The sequence below is a fragment of the Echinops telfairi genome, unplaced genomic scaffold (assembly GCF_000313985.2).
Source record: "Echinops telfairi isolate 266 unplaced genomic scaffold, ASM31398v2 ScPeMD7_5868;HRSCAF=6743_1, whole genome shotgun sequence".
NCBI classification, from domain to species: domain Eukaryota; kingdom Metazoa; phylum Chordata; class Mammalia; order Afrosoricida; family Tenrecidae; genus Echinops; species Echinops telfairi.
The window spans coordinates 10,125,854-10,144,271 of NW_022109768.1; the positions used below are offsets into that span (position 1 = coordinate 10,125,854).

The following is an 18,418-nucleotide window of genomic DNA, read 5'->3' on the forward strand; positions in this document are numbered from 1 at the left end:
TCTGGCTAGACCAGAGGATGTACACTGGTACAGATAGGAACTGGAAACATGGAGAATCCAGGGCGGATGATCCCTTCAGAACCACTGCTGAGAGTGGCGATACTGGCAGGGTGGAGGTAAGGTGGGGTGGGAAGGGGGAACCAATTACAAGGATCTACATGTGACCTCCTCCCTGGGGGGCAGACAACAGAAAAGTGGGTGAAGGGAGACATTAGACAGGGCAAGATATGACAAAATAATAACTTACAAATTATCAAGAGTACATGAGGGAGGGGGGAGTGGGGAGGGAGAGGGAAAAAAATGAGGAGCTGATGCCAGGGGCTTAGGTGAAGAGCAAATGTTTTGAGAATGATGAGGGCAATGATTGTACAAATGTGCTTTACACAATTGATGTATGTATGGATTATGATAAGAGTTGTATGAGCCCATAATAAAGCGATTTAAAAAAGAGAGAGAGAGACAGGGAAAATGGCTATTGAGAGGATTTCGCTTTCTTATGACCATCTTTCAACCACTTCATGCCCTTAAAATACAAACACGTCATTAGAGTCACGTAGCTTAAAATGTCTCTATATCAGACAGGGACAATGGAGGATATAAGAAAACAGACAGACTTTGGAAACAGACAAAGTTCAAATCCCAAGGTCAGCTACTCTCTAGACCAGGGGTTCTCAACCTGTGGGTCATGACCCTTTGGGGGTCAAATGACCCTTTAACAGGGGTCGCCAAATTCATAACAGTAGCAAAATTTCAGTTATGACGTAGCAACGAAAATAATTTAATAATTGGGGGTCACGACAACAGGGTGGCGGCATGAGGAAGTTTGAGAACCACTGACATAGACCTTGAGCAAGTTACTGAACCTCAAAAAACTCAAACCAAACTCACTGCCATCGAGTCAAGTCCAACTCACACTGACCCTGCAGGACAGCGTTTCTGGGGCTACACAGTTAGACGGAAGCAGAAAGCCTGATCTTTCTCCCACAGAATGACTAATGGCTTTAAACTACTAACCTTGGGGTTAGCAGTTCAATGTGTAACCCAGGACACCACTCCAGCTCTTTATTGAATCTCAGTGAGCTCCACTTCCTCATGGGGAGAGTTGCAGTAATATTACAATCTTACATAAATTAGTTCACCTCATTCTTATAACAGTTCTTATCCGGTAGGTACTTTATCCCGAATTTTACCTTTAGACTGAGACTAAATAGGCCGCTGGCAGCCACACAAGTTGGTAGAACTGAGATTCCAAACCAAGGAGGTTTACTCTAGGGCTCACTTGACTGCATGGTGATCTACTGTCTATTCCCAAACTAACCCATTGCCATCGGGTTGACGCAACTCAGCAAGACAGAGAACTGCCCATGGGGTCTCTTTACAGAAATACCTCTTTCTCTTGCAGAGCAGCTGGGGGGCTCAAGCTGCAGCCTTTCCAATAGCATCCAGGAGCTCAATCAGGGAAACACCCAGGTGTCCTTACACTACATGTAGCATATTTCAGTATTTTAATAACATGTCATACACAGAAAAGAGCCTACCAATGTCATCTATTCTAATTCTTATTATTCCCAGTTTTATCCTGAAAGAGGAAAAGAGGCCACTCTGAAAGCTGATGGCCTTACTTGACAAGAATAAGATGTGAGCACTACATTGACCTAAGAGGCAGACACCCACATTAGCATCTGCTGTCCCACATACCTGTACAATGGCTACAGCAACCCCACCCACCTGGATTCCTACATTTCCCTTCCCAATACTCTTCATGTTGCTGAGCATATAAGCACCATACAAATGGGATGAACTCCAGGATCATATTCTTCATCATAAGTATTCCTTCTACAAATACTGACTTATCTCCAAGTTCCAAGCCCAGAGAATCTACCTTTCCTGCCCTGAATCTACAGAAACTTGGGCAGACAATTTCAGAGTGGGCAGGGTCTCACCAATCCACTAACTCTGTTCTAACTCCTCTTCCCCAAATTCCCTAATTCTATGCCTACCATGAGCACACTCCTATTATTTTAAAATAGTATGAAATTCTTCTATCTTTGGGGGCATGGAGAGGACACACCCCTTGCTAAGTTCTACTCACTTATACAAAGCATGCTTTCTTAGACAACAAAGACTAAACCCATTCCTATATTGTAGACCTTCAATTTTATGGAGACCTCCCAAGTACATTGTCTATGTTGTTGTCAGGTGTCACTGAGTCCATTTCAACTCACAGTGACCTCGTGTGACAGAGTAGAATTGTTACATAGGCCTTTCTAGGATCATGGTGCAGTTGTTAAGCATTGGGCTGCTTTAACTAAAAGGTCAGCAGTTTGAAACCACTAGTCACTCTGGAGCCTTGGGGGCATGGTGGTTATGCATTGGCTGGTCCCCAGGTAAACTGTACTAGCCACAATTAAAGAAATGCTTTCCAGCACACACCTTCAGAGCCCTGGTGTCATAGTGGTTAAGCGTTGGATGGAAATCCACAAGGCCAGCAGTTTGAAACCACCAGCTGCTGAGGGAGAATCACAGGGCTTTCAACTCCCATCACAACTCCAGTTACCGTTTCAGAAACTCAAAGGGGCAGTTTTATCTGTCCTACAGGGCAGAACTACTAGGAGTCAGAACTGATTCCATCGCAGGGTTTGTTTGTTTGTTTGTTTGTTTGTTTGTTTTTCCCATCAACAAAGACTTCTGGGGGCATGGCTTAATGACAAGTGCAGAATGTGGAACAGCGTCATTATGATGTCCCTTCTCTCCATAAAGAAGAATTAAAAAAGAAAACAGCAAGTTTTCTGTGCCTTTCAAGGCTCTGTATAAGCACTCTAGAAAATGTCAGGCCTTCTTGGGGGGAAAAGCAAACAAACTGCAAAGCTAGTTTTCCACGGCAATGCCAAAGGTGTCAAAATTCATGAAAACGGGAAGGAAGGTGGTTGACATCTCAAAATTGTCAAACATTCTTGCTGTGGCATGTTGACTTCAGCAGTGTGCAGTCACTACTCAGAAAGGCATAACGCTTTGGAGTTTGGTTGTTGTTCTTGCTTAAGACTTATTTTTCTCTCACATGGAAAGTGTTGCCGCCTAGCAACCCGGTGCTGGCAAAGCTAAATGAAGAAGCATTTGGAGCGGTTTTGGGTTTTTTTTAAAGAGACTTATATTTCCATTCATTGACAAGCACACTTTAAGACTGGAAGGTACCTCATACCCAGTTTAAAAAAAAAACTGGCCTAGTTTATATTAAAGAAGAACTTGGAAAGCAGCTAGGATGTGTGTTCTTTGTGTAGCAACAGAAATGGAGCAGTGGCCTGCCCCTTATCACACACAGCCCATGTGAGGCTGGACCAGCAGCAAGTTAGGACTAAACAGAGAATGTCTTCCACCATTTACTTTGGCACAAAGGCTAGACAAGCAGGTTATATAGGTGGTCCCCCAGGTTAACAAGAGTAGCGCAATGCACAGTTGTATAGTCTTCATGTTGTTATTTCATTTTCGGTACCGACGAGTCTGCGCTGACTCACTGCCACCCGATGGACAACAGAGCAAGGCACTGCCCAGTCCTGCGACAGCCTCACAAATGTTGCTTGCTTTGCTCACTGTTGCAGCCACGCTGTCAGCCCATCTCGTCGAGGGAATTCCTCTTTCCACAGACCCTTCACTTCACCAAGGCTGGTCTTTCCTGATAACATGTCCACACCCCATGAATTACAACCTTCCTTCTTCCCAGAAGCAGTCTGGAGGTGCTTCCTCCAAGACAGACGCGTTTGTTCTTCTGGCAGTCCGTGGTACTTTGAATATTCTTCATCAGCACCATAATTCAAGCGCCTGGATTCTTCTCTCGTCTTTCTGATTCATCAGCCAGTTCTCACATGCATATGAAAGGGCTGAAAATACCATCGCTTGAGTCAGGTACATCCTATTACTCAAAGTGGCATGCCTTTGCTTTTTTTGACTGTATATTCTTAAGCAGCAAATGTACCTGCTGAAATACAGTTTGCTTTCTTTGGCTGCTGCTTCCATGAATGTTGACTGTGGAGCCAAGTAAACTGAAACCCTTCAGAAATCTTTCCAGTTTGTCATGCTGTTGTCTATTGGTCCTGTTGTGAGATTTTATTCTATTGGGATGTAACCCAGTCTAAGGGCTGTAGTCTTTGATCTTCCCCAGTTACACCGCTGTGCTTTCAGCCACCCCAGGTGTGTCATCGGCATCTGGAAGGTTACTGATGCACCTTCTTCAAATCCCCAGGCTGCCTCTTCATATCGTCAAGTCCCCGGATGACTTGCTCAGCATCCAGATCAAAGAAATACAGTGAGAACGCAACCCTGACATTCGCTTTTCCTGATGTTAAGCCACGCAGTCTCCCCTTGTTCTGCATCTTGGTCTGAGTACTGGTTCCACATGAGCACACTGAAGTGCCTGGAATTCCCATTTTTTCCTATGTTATTCGTTTGTTATGTTCCTTTTTGTTAAAATGCCTTTGCACAGTCAGCAAAATCCAAGTAAATAGCTTTCTGATATTCTCTGCTCATCTTCCAGTAGCTGTATCAGACAATCGTTCCTTAGGTAATTCCTTAGAAGTGGCTCGCCTATTCCTTCTTTATCGTTTCTTCTTTGTCTGGAAGCTCTGCTGAAAGCCTGCTCACCCTGGCCTTCTGGTTTTTAAATTGCCAGTAGCATAGCTTCAGCATCACAGCAATGAGCAACTCACTACTATAGGACAAAGTGGTAGGCGAGTGGTGGACACACTTTATGAGCACGCCATTTAATAATATGGCGATTACTGGGGACATGTACGGGGAAACAAGTATGTCCTTGACACATCAACTCTTTCTAGTGTCTTTTACCACTGAATGACACTAGTCTGGGGCTTTGTTACACGTTTGGCAAAGAGGGGTAAATCCAAAGGTACCCAACTCACCTTTGACCCTAGATCATCAGCCTTTTCCAAAAGGCATGTCCTTCACAAATGGCTTTCAAAAAGTGTAACACAAACTGCCAGAGTTCCTATTCCAGTGTCCAAAAGCATACTCATTTTGACAGAGTAAAAAGAATCTTTAGCAAGGGTAAACTTCATGTAAATAAAATGTGGTTGCCTCTTGCCAGTCTGTGGTCCAGCTAATACTCATTTAAAAAAAGCTCTGGACCTACTGACCATCATAGAAGTGCCAGGTCAACAGTGGCCGGTGGGAGTGAGCATCCTGCAGCACCACAGAGCGAGAACACCAACCCAAAGCCCAGTGTTTACTGACCACATTGAAAACCCAATCAAAACCCGGTAACAAGAATATCGTGAAGGATACTATAATAAAGCTTTCATGTGTTCCAAAAACGATCATCAGAATAAAGTGATTGGTTTAGAGTTACCTTTTACATCTTACTTTTAGAACTGGCAATTTTTACAATTTTTTTTTTTAATTGAAGATCACCCGGATATTACCGTTTTCTTTGAAGATTCTCAAATGCTCTGTAGCAGCACCAAAGTCCCTTGAAGGGTTCAGGACTCAGAAGAAATCACATTATAAATAAATTTTCTAGAACATTAAAAAAATATTTTTTAAATAACAGGATGAGTTTAATCTGCATGGACTTCCTAACCCCCCAAAAGGATTTTTTATTATTTAAGCTCTTTAGAATGTGGCCTCTTGACTCATTTTAATAGGTAACTATAATTTCATAGTGATTTTTTAGCTGGACTTGTCTGCTAGTTTATCATATATTGGTAGCTTGTGTGTTGTTATAATGCTTTAATCGAAACCACTGCTATTTCAACATTCAGTAGGGGCTCCCATGGTACACGGGTTTCAGGACAGCTTCCACCCTAAGACAGACTAGAAAGAAAGGGACCAATCACTAGAGAAGGTTATGACCTTTGGTGAAGTCAAGGGTAAGGTCAACAAGGGATTGAGAGACCCTGAACTTGAGCACACTGGGGTCTGTAAGGCTGACACAGGACCGATTCCTTCTATTGTGTATGAAGCCACCCTGCGTCAGGATTGGGTCCGTAGCAGCGAATAATCTCAGCTGTATAACCCACAGGTCGTATCAGTCCCATTCTTTGCCTTCCTTCCCTCCCGAATCTGATCCGACATCAACCCTTACTATACTATCTATATGCTTTCATCCTGTAAGAAAAACACAAAGCAAACCTAGGCATATCTTGCTGGCTATCCAACCAACAGATATAATTCATTAGGCTTCACACTGAACTCATCTTACTATTGTCCCCCACACCACTGTTTCCCTTCCTTTAATGAGAACCAGATTCCCCGAGAATCAAACCCTCAGCACCACTTAAAAGACCTTCCTCTGCGCTTCGCCACAAATCCAATCCTTGGATTGGATCTGTTCCACGTCACCACACGATGCTCTCCGTCCACCCTCACTGCCCTCAATCCACGCCACATTCTCTGGCATTCCCCCTTTCTTCTCTCCTGTCCAGTTCAACCACTGCGGTCTTAGGAAGCTTCCTGAAGCAATTTACCTGAAAACCAGTGGAGCTCCTGGCACATCTAAAAGTAAATCCCAAAGTCTAGCATGGCACTCTAAACCTGCTCACACCTGGCCCTCCTCCCTTTGCAACCCCAGCTCATGGCGCTCACCCATGTTCCAACGTGAGCTGCGTTCCCAGGGGCATGCTGCGCGTCTCTAATTACATGATCTCCTGCATCTGAAACGTCCTCTGAAGACATCTCCACCTGTTCAATCTCTGTTCTCAAATCCTATTCAAACCACCTACACAGGAAACCGTTCCCCACAACGAAACTGTGACTTTCCTCTCAAGTCTCTCAGCTGCGTTTTCTTGACTTCGCCCTGACAGCACTTACTCTCACATACCTGTAGTTACTTCTGGACATTTCTTCTTTCCTTTGCTGGACGAGCTATTCTTTATGTCCCCCCAAATCTGACACCGTATCTCACTCACAGCACCGCTCATCAAAATGCACCAGATTCGATGAAACATACAACTTTCCTCTAGTTCCTAAATGCTTCCCCCCTCCTCCACGCGCCCGCTATCATGATCCCAATTCTACCTTACAAATCTGGCTAGATCAGAGGATGTACACTGGTACAGATAGGAACTGGAAACACAGGGAATGCAGGGCGGATGATCCCTACAGGACCATTGCTGAGAGTGGCGATACCGGGAGGGTCGGGGAGAGAAGGGGAACCAATTACAAGGATCTACATAGAACCCCCTTCCTGGGGGACGGACAATAGAAAAGTGGGTGAAGGGAGATGTCAGACAGTGTAAAATATGACAAAATAATAATTTATAAATTATCAAGGGTTCATGGGGGAGGGGGGAGCGGGAAAGAAGGGGAACAAAATGAGGAGCTGATACCAAGGGCTCAAGTAGAAAGCAAATGTTTTGAGAATGATGAGGACAACAAATGTACAAATGTGCTTGACACAATGGATGAATGTATGGATTGTAATAAGAGTTGTAGGAGCACCCAATAAAATGGGAAAAAAAAATTTTTTTAAATAAAATGCACCAGATTAATGCATAACAAGCAGACTGGGTTAGGAACAAAAGTTATGCCAAACTCATAGAAGGTGCAGCCCCAACGTGAAAATCTGTGGGAATTTTGTAATAACCTTTTCCACCTGGGTAAAGCAATGTTTGCAAGGGATGAATGACCTTGGTAATATTTTGGCCCATGAACACTTCTTTAAGACAACATCTGAATGCATTATGTGCAAACGAAGCCAAAACATATGGATTACGTTTCCTATGGAATGCATCTATCTGGTTTTTATAAGAACAGCACGGAGGCAAGGACACAATGTGATCTGCAGGGCGGATGAAGCAGAGGTCTTTTTCTAAGGCCACGATTGATGGAAGGCTATCTTGCTTTAACTATGTGCTTAACGTGCTCTTCTGCTCTAGGGTCGACTCTTCATGTTCCTGGGGGAGGAACCGAAGGACCTGAGGAAAAGAAAAGGCATCCTTTTTCCTTCTCTCCTTCAGCTACACATCAGGCCTCTTCTCTCCCTTTGCGTCTTTCTACGCATTTTTGTCATTTCCCCCCTCTTGGAGGCGCATTGCTCTTTATCCTCTTCTTTCCTTTGCACGCACCAACACGGACACGGAGGAACTCTCCGCGCCCCTCTTGGCACTTACGAGTCAGGACTCTGGGTGGTTCCTGTGGGACAGCTGTCGGGGAACCTGTGCCGACAGTTGGTAGGCGTCTACAGGAAGCAGTCTGCACAACCGCCTGGTCAGCAGAAAGAGCCTTCCTCTCCGCTGAGCTGGGACTCACGACCAACGTGCCGCTGAGCAGGAGCAACAAGTAGCAGGTGGGAATGGAACCACACTCAGAGCTCCAAGGGAAAGTGGAGCGGTAAGGGGGAAATGAAGGCCTCCGAATGTGAACTCATGCAAGTGGGAGTCCCCCCTGCTCCCCCAAGCCAAAAGCAACCTCCTGGTTCCAAAGCTAAAGCCAAGCAGCAAGTCCAGAAACGGAAACTCACGTCCTCCTACGCCCTCCCTTGACAGGAAACCTCGCGATTCTTTCTTTCATTTTTTAACTCATTTTCCTGGGGGCTCGAACAACTCTTATCACAATCCACACATCCTGTCAAGCACATTCGTACATTTGGTGCCATCATCATTCTCAAAACATTTGCTTTCTACTTGAGCCCATGGTATCAGCTCCTCATTTTTCCCCTCCCTCCCTGCCCCATCTCCCTCATGAACCCTAATTTATAAATTATTATTATTTTGTCATGTCTTACACTGTCCGACGTCTCCCTTCACCCACTTTTCTGTTGTCCATCCCCCAGGAAGGGAGTTAGATGTAGATCCTTGTAATCGGTTCCTCCTTTCTATCCCACCTTCCCTCCACCCTCCTCGTATTGCCACTCTCACTACTGGTCCTGAGGGGTTCATCTGTCCTGGATTCCCTGTGTTTCCAGTTCCTGTTTGTACCAGTGTACATCCTCTGGTCTAGCTGGATTTGTAAGGTAGAATTGTGATCATGATGGGGGGGGGTTGGCGTGGGGGAGAACATTTAAGAACTAGAGGAAAGTTGTATGTTTCATCGTTGCTACCCTGCACCCTGACTGGCTCGTCTCCTCCCCATGACCCTTCTGTAAGGGATATCCAATTGCCTACAGATGAGCTTTGGGGCCTCAATCTGCACTCCCCCTCATTCACAATGATATGATTTTGTGTTCTTTGATGCCTGATACCTGATCCATCGACAGCTCGTGATCACACAGGCTGGTGTGCTTCTTCCATGTGGGCTTTGTTGCTTCTGAGCTAGATGGCCGCTTGATTATCTTCAAGCCTTTAAGACCCCAGACCCTATATCTATTGATAAACGGGCACCATCAGCTTTCTTCACCACATTTGCTTGAAACCTCGGTATTCTAATTAACCTTGGGTGTGAGTTCATAGCGCTGGCTTGCCACAGAAAGGCAGAGAAGAACAATGGAGAGTCTGCTATGTAACTCTTCAGCGCACCCTCTCTGAACCCGGGCCCACTTTCATCTGCCATCACTGTTAGAGCTGCCTCACCTGCTGCCACTTAGAAAGTCTTGTATTAAATTGAGGTCCCATTTTCCTAGCACAAGACCCAGAACCAGCATTTTTCACAAATAAATTACATGAAATTTTCCTAATTAGGATTTAATCGAATGAAAATTGAGCGACTTTCACACAATTTCAAAGCCTGTGGTCTTAATTATTTCTCTTTCTGAAATTGAATAGCAGCCATCTTTCCACGAAGCGATCTCGTGGCTTAGTGCACACTAATGAGGTGTAAAGACAATTTGACAGGACCATAAAAGGAGACCCAAATCCACCACTGATGTCCCCAAAAAGAAACAAGACAAAAAACTTGATATATCAGCTAAGAAGATGCTTTATCATATTGGTAATGATAATCCCCAGCCAGCCTTCAAATATATCTCTTCAGTGGGAACCAATATTCACACAAACGAGGCCTGCTTTTCGTTGTTGTTAATTGCCGCTGTTAACTTTCAGCCAAATTCCAACATAAAACAACCCTGTGTAACACAGTGGAACTACCTCATAGGGCTTTCCTGGCCAGAATCTTTAGCCAAGAGGGTGCTCAGTCTTTCTCACTATGAACCACGGGGTGGCTTCAAACCTCCCATCTTGAAATGAACAGCTGAGCCATTAACTGTTATTGCCACAAGGGCTCCTTACCAACTGCTCTAATTCATACCCAGGGCCAGGGTCATGAAGTGTCTCAGCTCTAACTAAACCCACCGCGAGAGAATGAGTCACTTGGTCTGAGGGCTCTGTACTACAGTCTCCGTCTCTGGGAACGTCAAGGTCAACTGGTGTAACATTGTCCACAATGACAATGTTCTAAGTCCCACTTTGGCCAGCAGCAACGGGGGTCTTAAAAAGCTGTGACTGGCCATCTCGGGTGCAACTATTGGTCTCTCCACATCTAAAGCAAAGAAGAATGAAGAAAATCAAAGATGTGGAAATAATTACTCAAAAGGATTAATAGCCCAAGTAAGGCTCGGCCTCCCAGATACCAAGACCAGAAAAAAACTAGATGGTGCCCCACTACCATTGCTGAATACTCTGAAAGAGATCACAGTCTTACACCAAGGAGCCATCCCAGATCAAACAGGCTTTGTCTCCAAAGCTCAGAAGAGGGGAAGGGATACGAAAGAAGGGCAAAGGGAAACCGTGAGGGGAGAGAAGTCATCGGAAGCGTGCTTTCTTATATTATGGGGACTGCAGTCAGTGTCACAAAATAAACATCTGCATTAACGATTGACTGTAATACCAATGTGCTCTCTAAACTTTTACCCAAGCCGCAATAATTAATCAAAAAAAAAGTTAAAAACAAAACGCCTGGTCTAGGTGCCACCCTCTGTTTCTGGACTCCCCCTGGAACCCTGTGTAAACTGTTTGTCATGGGATTTTTGCACCGTGCTGTCAAAAAGAGCTTTCTTTAAAACACACACACACACACTCCCTCCCCACCCCCCCCACCCCCCCATGAGAAGGTAATGGAGCAGGATGCTAGATTACTGGGAGGGGAACCTCCAGAATATAAATGATGACAATGCTCAGACACTGTGAAGAAGGTAAACAATGTCAATGAACAATCTGTCGGAATTGTTGACGGGGAACCTAACCTGCTGTGTAAACTTTCGCTGTAAACACAATGGATCACTATGATCTTAAAACAAACAAACAAAAACTGTTCTAACAAACAGTAAATGCAACTAGACCCAAGAGACGGCCCTATAATAGGATTTCATCTCATTCCTCAACCCCCTCAAAATTTATTAAATTCCTTCATTCAGTCTATAAATGTCAACTGACTCATCATCTAATCTATACCACCACTTTTTGTTGTGCTACAGTGACTTGTATGTGTCTGTGACACTAAAAGTTATGCTATATATACTTCAAATCACAGCAAAGTCACCCATGGTGGCTAGACTTCACTGGAACTTCTGGTCTATAAATGATTAAGAAGAAAGGCCTGATGATCTATTCACCTCCACCCACCTAAAACCATAAAAAAAACACTAGAAATCACAACAGAATCCTGCCCGATCTAGTGCTGAAGACGAGACCCCTAACTTGGAAGGTGGCGCATGCTCCTGGTCATGAAGGTGGCACAGGAATGGGCAACAGACTGCACACGGGCTCTCCACTGAGCCACAGCGGTGACCTAACAACCAGCACGTGCCAAGTACTCTTCTTCGTGGACAAGAGATCATACCTACCTCCCAGGAGCTCACACTCGAGCAGGGAAAAGAAACGACCGCCAAAGATAAATAATTAATATGTCAAATACTTAGCACAGAGAATGGGGTAAGTACTACTGGAGACAGGTCCCTAAACAGTACGTCCACCTCCAGACGATGGCCTGTTCTCAGCATGGGCTGTAATGTTCAGCTCCACATCTCGGCACCTAATGCGTGCTTGGCACCTAATGGATCACAATAAAAATCAAAGTTTTTTCTAATACACAAATGAATAACTAAGGACTTTTACCTCTTTTCAAATTCCCTATTTCACAAGCAAAAGTGAGGAAAGCCATTCGCAAGGTCCTGATCTATGGGTGTCAAAATTAGAAATACAATGGAATACAAATCCAACAGTTTGTGAAGCAGTCTCATGTATTTTGAAAAAGAAACAAAAATCATGCATTCCCTTGATTGCAGAGAAACAAGTAACAAGACAGTTCTTGTTTTCAATCAAAGATTCTTCACCTGGTGTCCACCAGCAGGTCGTGAAGGCCTATGAGTCTCTGAGATTATTAGCAGGCTTGTTGGGGCTGGGGAGACGAGTGACTTTTCTGAGGAGTGAGTCAACAGCTTCTGTCAGCTTTTCAGTGGCCTATGATCCCAAAAAAGATGAAGAGGTACATCCCTGAAGAATAAATATGATTCTTTAAACCAGATCTATTTTTTTTTACTTAATAGTGAAGGTACAGCTGCACTTCTGTTATCATCTTCATTTTCCAAATACAGAGAAGCTTTGAGAACGAGGGAGATGGGTCAGAGAAGACAAATAGAAGTAGTTCTTTGAGTAAAAAAAAACACCCTGCAGAAGCATTCCCAAACACATTTATCACACACTCCATAAACCTTCTAACGCCCATCTTTAAGGAAGGTACTAGCTCCTTAAAATTCTGACTCCAACCATAAGCTGCCACGAGAAAGAGCTAATGTCAGCAAAAGCAATACTCGGGTTTTGTTGTTACTATGAACAAGCAGTTCTCAGATACTAATGAAACGGACTCCCACATTCCAGACTGATGCTCTCTCCAGCTCTGACTACAGAGAGAAGAAAAGCAATCTTTGGGGAGCTAACAATGATGAGTACAGGAACAGAGAAAATGTTCTGAAACGGCGGTGATCATTGTATAGCGCTTACTGATGTGATTGAATTATTGAATTGTGTTATTGCTATATAAATTATATGCCAATAAAAGTGCTGGGGGGAAAATGTTAGTAAAAATTATTTAATCTTATAAATTAGCAGTACTTCCTATATTTCAGAAGTCAATCACACTCTCAAAATTAAACAGTTCCTTTTAAATATTAAGGAGCCCTAGTGATGTAGTGGTTACCAGTTGCACTGCTAACTGCAAGATCAGAAGTTCAAAACCACCAGCCACTCTGTGGAAGAAAGATGAGGCTTTTCACTCTGGTAAAGTGAAAGTCTTGGGAACCCAGGGGGCAGTTCCATGCCGCCCTAGAGGGTTGGTTGCTTGGAGTCAGAGTTGACTCGATACCAGTGAGTTTGGTGTTTTAAATATTAACGTTCAGTCACCCCTTGCAGATTGTTACATTCCATATCTAGCTATAAAATTATAGGACAGTGTTTCCCAAAGTGGGTGACACCACTCCCTGCGGGACACTGGAACAACGGGGTGGGGGGTGGGGGGCGGAAAAACCAGATACCTACACTTTACCTGGATTATGAACAATAGTAAAAAAAGTTTTCACTTACATGGGGGAACTTAATTTTTTGTTATTAGTAGAGGGCAGTAGGTCAAGTAAATTTGGGAAGCTATGCTAGAGGAGAGCAAGCCAGGAACACTCAGTCTTTGGTCTCAAAGCAATGATCTTACTTACAGTCCTGAGTTTCTTGCTACAGCGCCCAGAGGCAATGCCCTGAGCCATCGGTTAATACACCCAAAGGGATTAGCCCTCTACATCCCAGGGTTGAAGTCCCTTATACTGTACCCTGTGCCTGCCAGCATCACTGAGTTCTTACGGCGTGCCAAGCACAACACCTTTATTATCTAATTAACTGGACACATCAGAGCTCTGAGTGAGGTTACAGCTACAGCCTCGTAAGTGGTTATGGAGGTAGGATTTTGTCTAGGTGGCCTGATGATGGAGCCTGAGTTTGTGACTGCTGTGTTACATTATGTTTCAAGGAATCGACCCAGAGTTCATGCTCGACCACGCAGTGTGACCATTCATCTCGGGAGGGGAGTGAATGAGGGTGGAGGAGGTTGTAGTGAAACGCCACCACTACCATGGAGCTGAGTCAGCTCCAACTCACAGCGACTGCACAGGCATACTTGTTCATTATGCAACTTCTCCGACTGCCTTCAGAATCCCTGGGCAACAGAGATGGCAAAGTCCTGGGTTACTAACCAAAAGGTGTCCAAAAGTTCACAGCCACCAAAACCCTATGGCACACCGTTCTAAGTCAGAATCAACTCAGCAGCAATGGGTCATGGCTCTTTTCACCCTACCGTGGCAGGACTGTGTCGTTATTACAGAGACTGCTCTATATGCCCTGAAAAGTGAACAATTACTCTCTGGAAATGTACAGAAGTGTGTGGATCTCTATTCTAGATCAGTTATTTTCAAGCCTGCAAAACCATCAGAAACACGCAAATCTTTTAAGTGGCTACCTATCCACGTGTTTTCACATTTCTCTCTTCATAGGGGCTAGGATACGTGGCCAACAAGAAGCACTAATCTAAGCTGGCACTAATCGAGGCCGGGCAGGTTGTCATTCCAAGAAAACCAAACCCGAGCTCGCTGCCCTAGAGCCGATTCTGACTCCACAGCCACCCTATGCGACAGCGTAGAGCTGCCCGCTGTGCGTTTCTGAGAGTGGAAGTCTTTACAGGAGTAGAAAGCCCCATCTTTCTTCCACAGAACGGCTGGTAGATTAGAACTCCAGACCTTGCAACTAGCAGCCCAATGCATCACCACTATGCCTCCGGGGCATCTCATGAAAGAAGTACATTACGAATATCCACTCTCCTATCCCTTCCCATTTCCTTCATACCAGAAATACAATTGTCGTCTCCTTCATACTACCTCGTATATTCCTCAGTTGTTAGGTTAATAAAAAAGCTCCTCAGGAGTATTTGTAAGGCAGTTATTCACATTTGTATGTTCAGAGCCTTAATCACAATTTCCCCTTCACTACCAGCCTCTCCAGTAGCTCTGGTAGTGTAGTGATTACGAGCTGCTAACTGCAAGGTCAGCAATTCAAAATCACCAGCACCTCTGAGGGAGAAAGACCGGGCATTCTACTCCTGTACAGAGACAGTCTTGGAAACTCACAGGAGCACGTCTCCCCTGTCCTATAGGGTCGCCATGAGTCAGCATCAACTGGGTATCCAAAAGTTTGGAGAGCTGAACCAGCCCCTCTGTGTGAGAAAGAAGAGGCTTCTCCAGCAACCAGCCACAGCCTTAGCAACTCTACAGAGGGTCACCATAACTCAAAACCAATATGTTTGGTTTCAGTACCCTTAATATGTAGGAGCCCTGGTGGCGCAAGTCAGCAGTTCAAATCTACCCGTGGGTCCTGGGCCAAGTGAAAGAGACCTGGTGTCTGCTCCCATAAACAGTACAGTCGAGGACATGTTATGGGACCATTTCTACTCTGTCCCATGGGGTTGCTGTGAGCCTACACTGGCTCAATGGCACAGAACAAGAGTATCTTTATATGAGGAAGCCTCTGTGGCAATTGGAGGATATGTCGAATAAACCTTGGGGGGTCGAGCGGGAGGGGACACAGGACACACGTGCTGGTGAACATTTTTGTAACCACGGAGCGCAGAAGGAGCAGAATGGTTCTCCCAGGACAGCGGAGAATACCGCAGTCGTTTTGGAAAAAAGATCACACCGTGATGATGGTCCACTGTGTTTACTTGTAGAACTCAAGGCAGTGCTGGGTGCAGTGCACGGGCAGAGTGTGACCAAGCAGGGTCCACTCTCCTGACATCCAGCCGATTCTGACTCACGGCCACCCTACAGGGCAGAGAAGAGCTGCCTCTTGGAGACGCTGAGAGCGCGCATCTTGATGGTAGCAGGCAGCAACATCTTTCTCCCGTGGAGCAACTGGTGGGTTACAACCGCGGACCTTGCGGTTAACAGTCCTATGCACAGCCCACTACATATGTCTACCAGGGCTCCTTCACCCCTGCTAGAGAATCTCCCAACTCAAACCAAGTTCAATCACATAGCCAAGGCCCAGAAAAGTGTGCCCCCGATGTGCCCTAAACACACACAGACACATTCCCCAGATGTACTACTGCCTGAGACTATCTGAGGAGTTCACCCTTCCCGGACTGTCCTCACTCTACCTGCCCTCCACACCAGGTGAGTCCAATGAGGAAGATATTTCACCAGAGAGGAAAGCTACCTCTAAAAGTAGCTGTCCAGCAGAAGCTGCCCTTGAACAGCAGATCTCAGGAATGCTGCTCCCCATGCTCACCTCAATGATGCTCAGGCTCCACTGGGGCCAGCTCACTTGCCTCTCAACTTCACTCTCCTCACTGTCCCTTTCTTCAAAGCTTCCAAACCCTCCGTGGATTGACACACGCATACTTCCCCCGTGTGCCACAGAAACAGAACTGCATGACGATTCCAAGAACCAGCATGAAGGGAGAAAAATCTCCCAAATGCTTCATGATATGCACTCGCAGCTTGATTAGCGGCCCGCCCCTTCCTTTAACAAGTGAGTCCACCAAGCACCAAGAACGCTTCTGGGCTCTGGTGCCTCATCAGAAGACAGAAGCCCCGGAAGAACATAGCTGAAGCATGCTCATTAGCATGATAACAAAACCTTTTTTACAAAGGGAAGGGAAATCTAAAGGAATTGGGGTGCATCACAGGCTGCCAAGTCAAACATATGCTTTCTCTTAGAAACAAACGAAAACAAGGGAAACCTTACCTTTTCGTGGTTTTCAATCAAGATCTCCACCACAATGTTCTGAAACTTCAAGTCCATGATGGCAGCAACCGTCTCTTCTTGCGGCCTCATAAGAGTCGGTCCAAACACCACTCCTAAATTTGCCACGGTCATTAGGTTTTGCTTGGAGTGATTCGAAACACTAATTTTGATTGGGGGGGAGGGGGAATGATCTCTGATTAAAAGACAGGTGATACTTGGGAGAATGTACACCATTCTGCAACACTAAATGTTCTTGATATAAGATTCTAATTGTCCCTACAGTGTGGTTCTGAAATGGCAGGGCCTGATGAGGCTACCTGATGAGGACCCAGCCCACAATCCTACTTCTCTCCCTCTGGTACTTCTACTCTAGCTCTACGTTAGCCACCCGGGCTTCCTTATTAGCCAGATGAGCACACTAAGCTTCTTCCCCCTAGAGACCTTCATTTCCTATTTGCCTTCAACTCCGTATACTCCTTCCCTTCCCCAGGTCATTGTACTCTTGCTTCTAGGGCCAGCATGCTATCTTTATCTAAAAACTAGCTTCACAAGTTCAACAAACTTGGCCAAAGCAAACGCCGTTACCACTTCATCCCAGGACCACTGTACAGTGAACAACTTAGAAGACAGCTTCTCGGAGCCCTGCATGCTCAGTTCAGGTCTCAACTCAAAGCTCAACAAGAGTTTTCATAATAACCCACTTTACGTTGCACACCCAACACTTATTCTCTATTCCTTTACTCAACTGTGTGGTCTACATTTGCACGTTGGTCCTTCTGAACTCAACTAATATTGTTTACTATCCTTTCCCCCTTAGAATAAAAACTTCAGGAGATGTGTGACTTTTTCTATCTTGTTCAGCTATGTACTCACTAGCACCTGAATACAGCATTCACTAAAAGCATGTTGCTGCAATGAATGAAAGCAACATGAATGTGGGCAAGTCTTGGGAGCTTCCAGCCTTTATTTCCTATTTAAGTAAAATAAAGTTTCTTAAATATCGGGTTCCTAAGATGCCTCTGTCCTCTAACATTATATAATTACCATGATTTAAGAACCATTTATAATTTAAGGAAAGGCTAACTTCTCCCCTGGATGATTAGATTTTGCTTGCTTTTTGAATGAGTGGGGAGAGAAGGGCAGAGAAAAGGATCCCCTGAAATAACTACCTATTAGAGGATTAAACAAGCATCAAGGACATGTTCAAACTCAAAGTCAGGTAGGTGTGAAACCATGCTAAATTTGCTAGCAAACTTATAATCACATTTCCAGAATCTACATATGGGGAAATGTATAATATTCTCCTCTTCTACCTCATATAAAAACCCTGGGTTTCTGGCAATGATGTTAAGCAAATGATTGTACAAATTCATAAAAGTATCACATTTCAACACTCTGTCCAAAACACACATGGTGAGTCAAATGTCCAGCCTGCCTCTCCAGGTTCAGTGCTTGGTAATGTAATGTGTAAACAGCCCCGGGACCAACCGTCACAAATCCAAAGCTATTGCATTATCACTTAGACCAAATGAAGAAAAAAGAAACTTACTTTGTTAAGTGCTTCACCAAAATATCCAACATTTCTTTATTTTTCTCTGGCAGCTTGTGTACCAAGAAATGGATCGCATTAACACGAGATTCTGGGCTTCCGCTTTCTTTGGGGCAAAGAAAAGAGAGAAAAGATGACAGTTGAAAACTCAAAAGTCCAATGTGCCTAAAAGCAGGTGACAGCATCTCACCTGTTGGAAAACTTCCAACGTAAA

At 44.7% G+C, this 18,418-nt stretch overlaps 1 protein-coding gene across 1 annotated transcript in view; it reads right to left on the reverse strand.

Moving 5' to 3' along the window:
* ARHGAP10 (Rho GTPase activating protein 10) overlaps positions 1–18,418 on the reverse strand; it is a 275,523-nt gene that overhangs the window by 100,713 nt on the left and 156,392 nt on the right. The window contains exons 15-16 of the mRNA XM_030887201.2: positions 18,205–18,310; positions 16,656–16,815 (exon numbers count right to left, since the gene is read on the reverse strand). Coding sequence (XP_030743061.2) covers positions 16,656–16,815; positions 18,205–18,310 — 266 coding nt within the window. The remainder of the gene's footprint in view (positions 1–16,655; positions 16,816–18,204; positions 18,311–18,418) is intronic.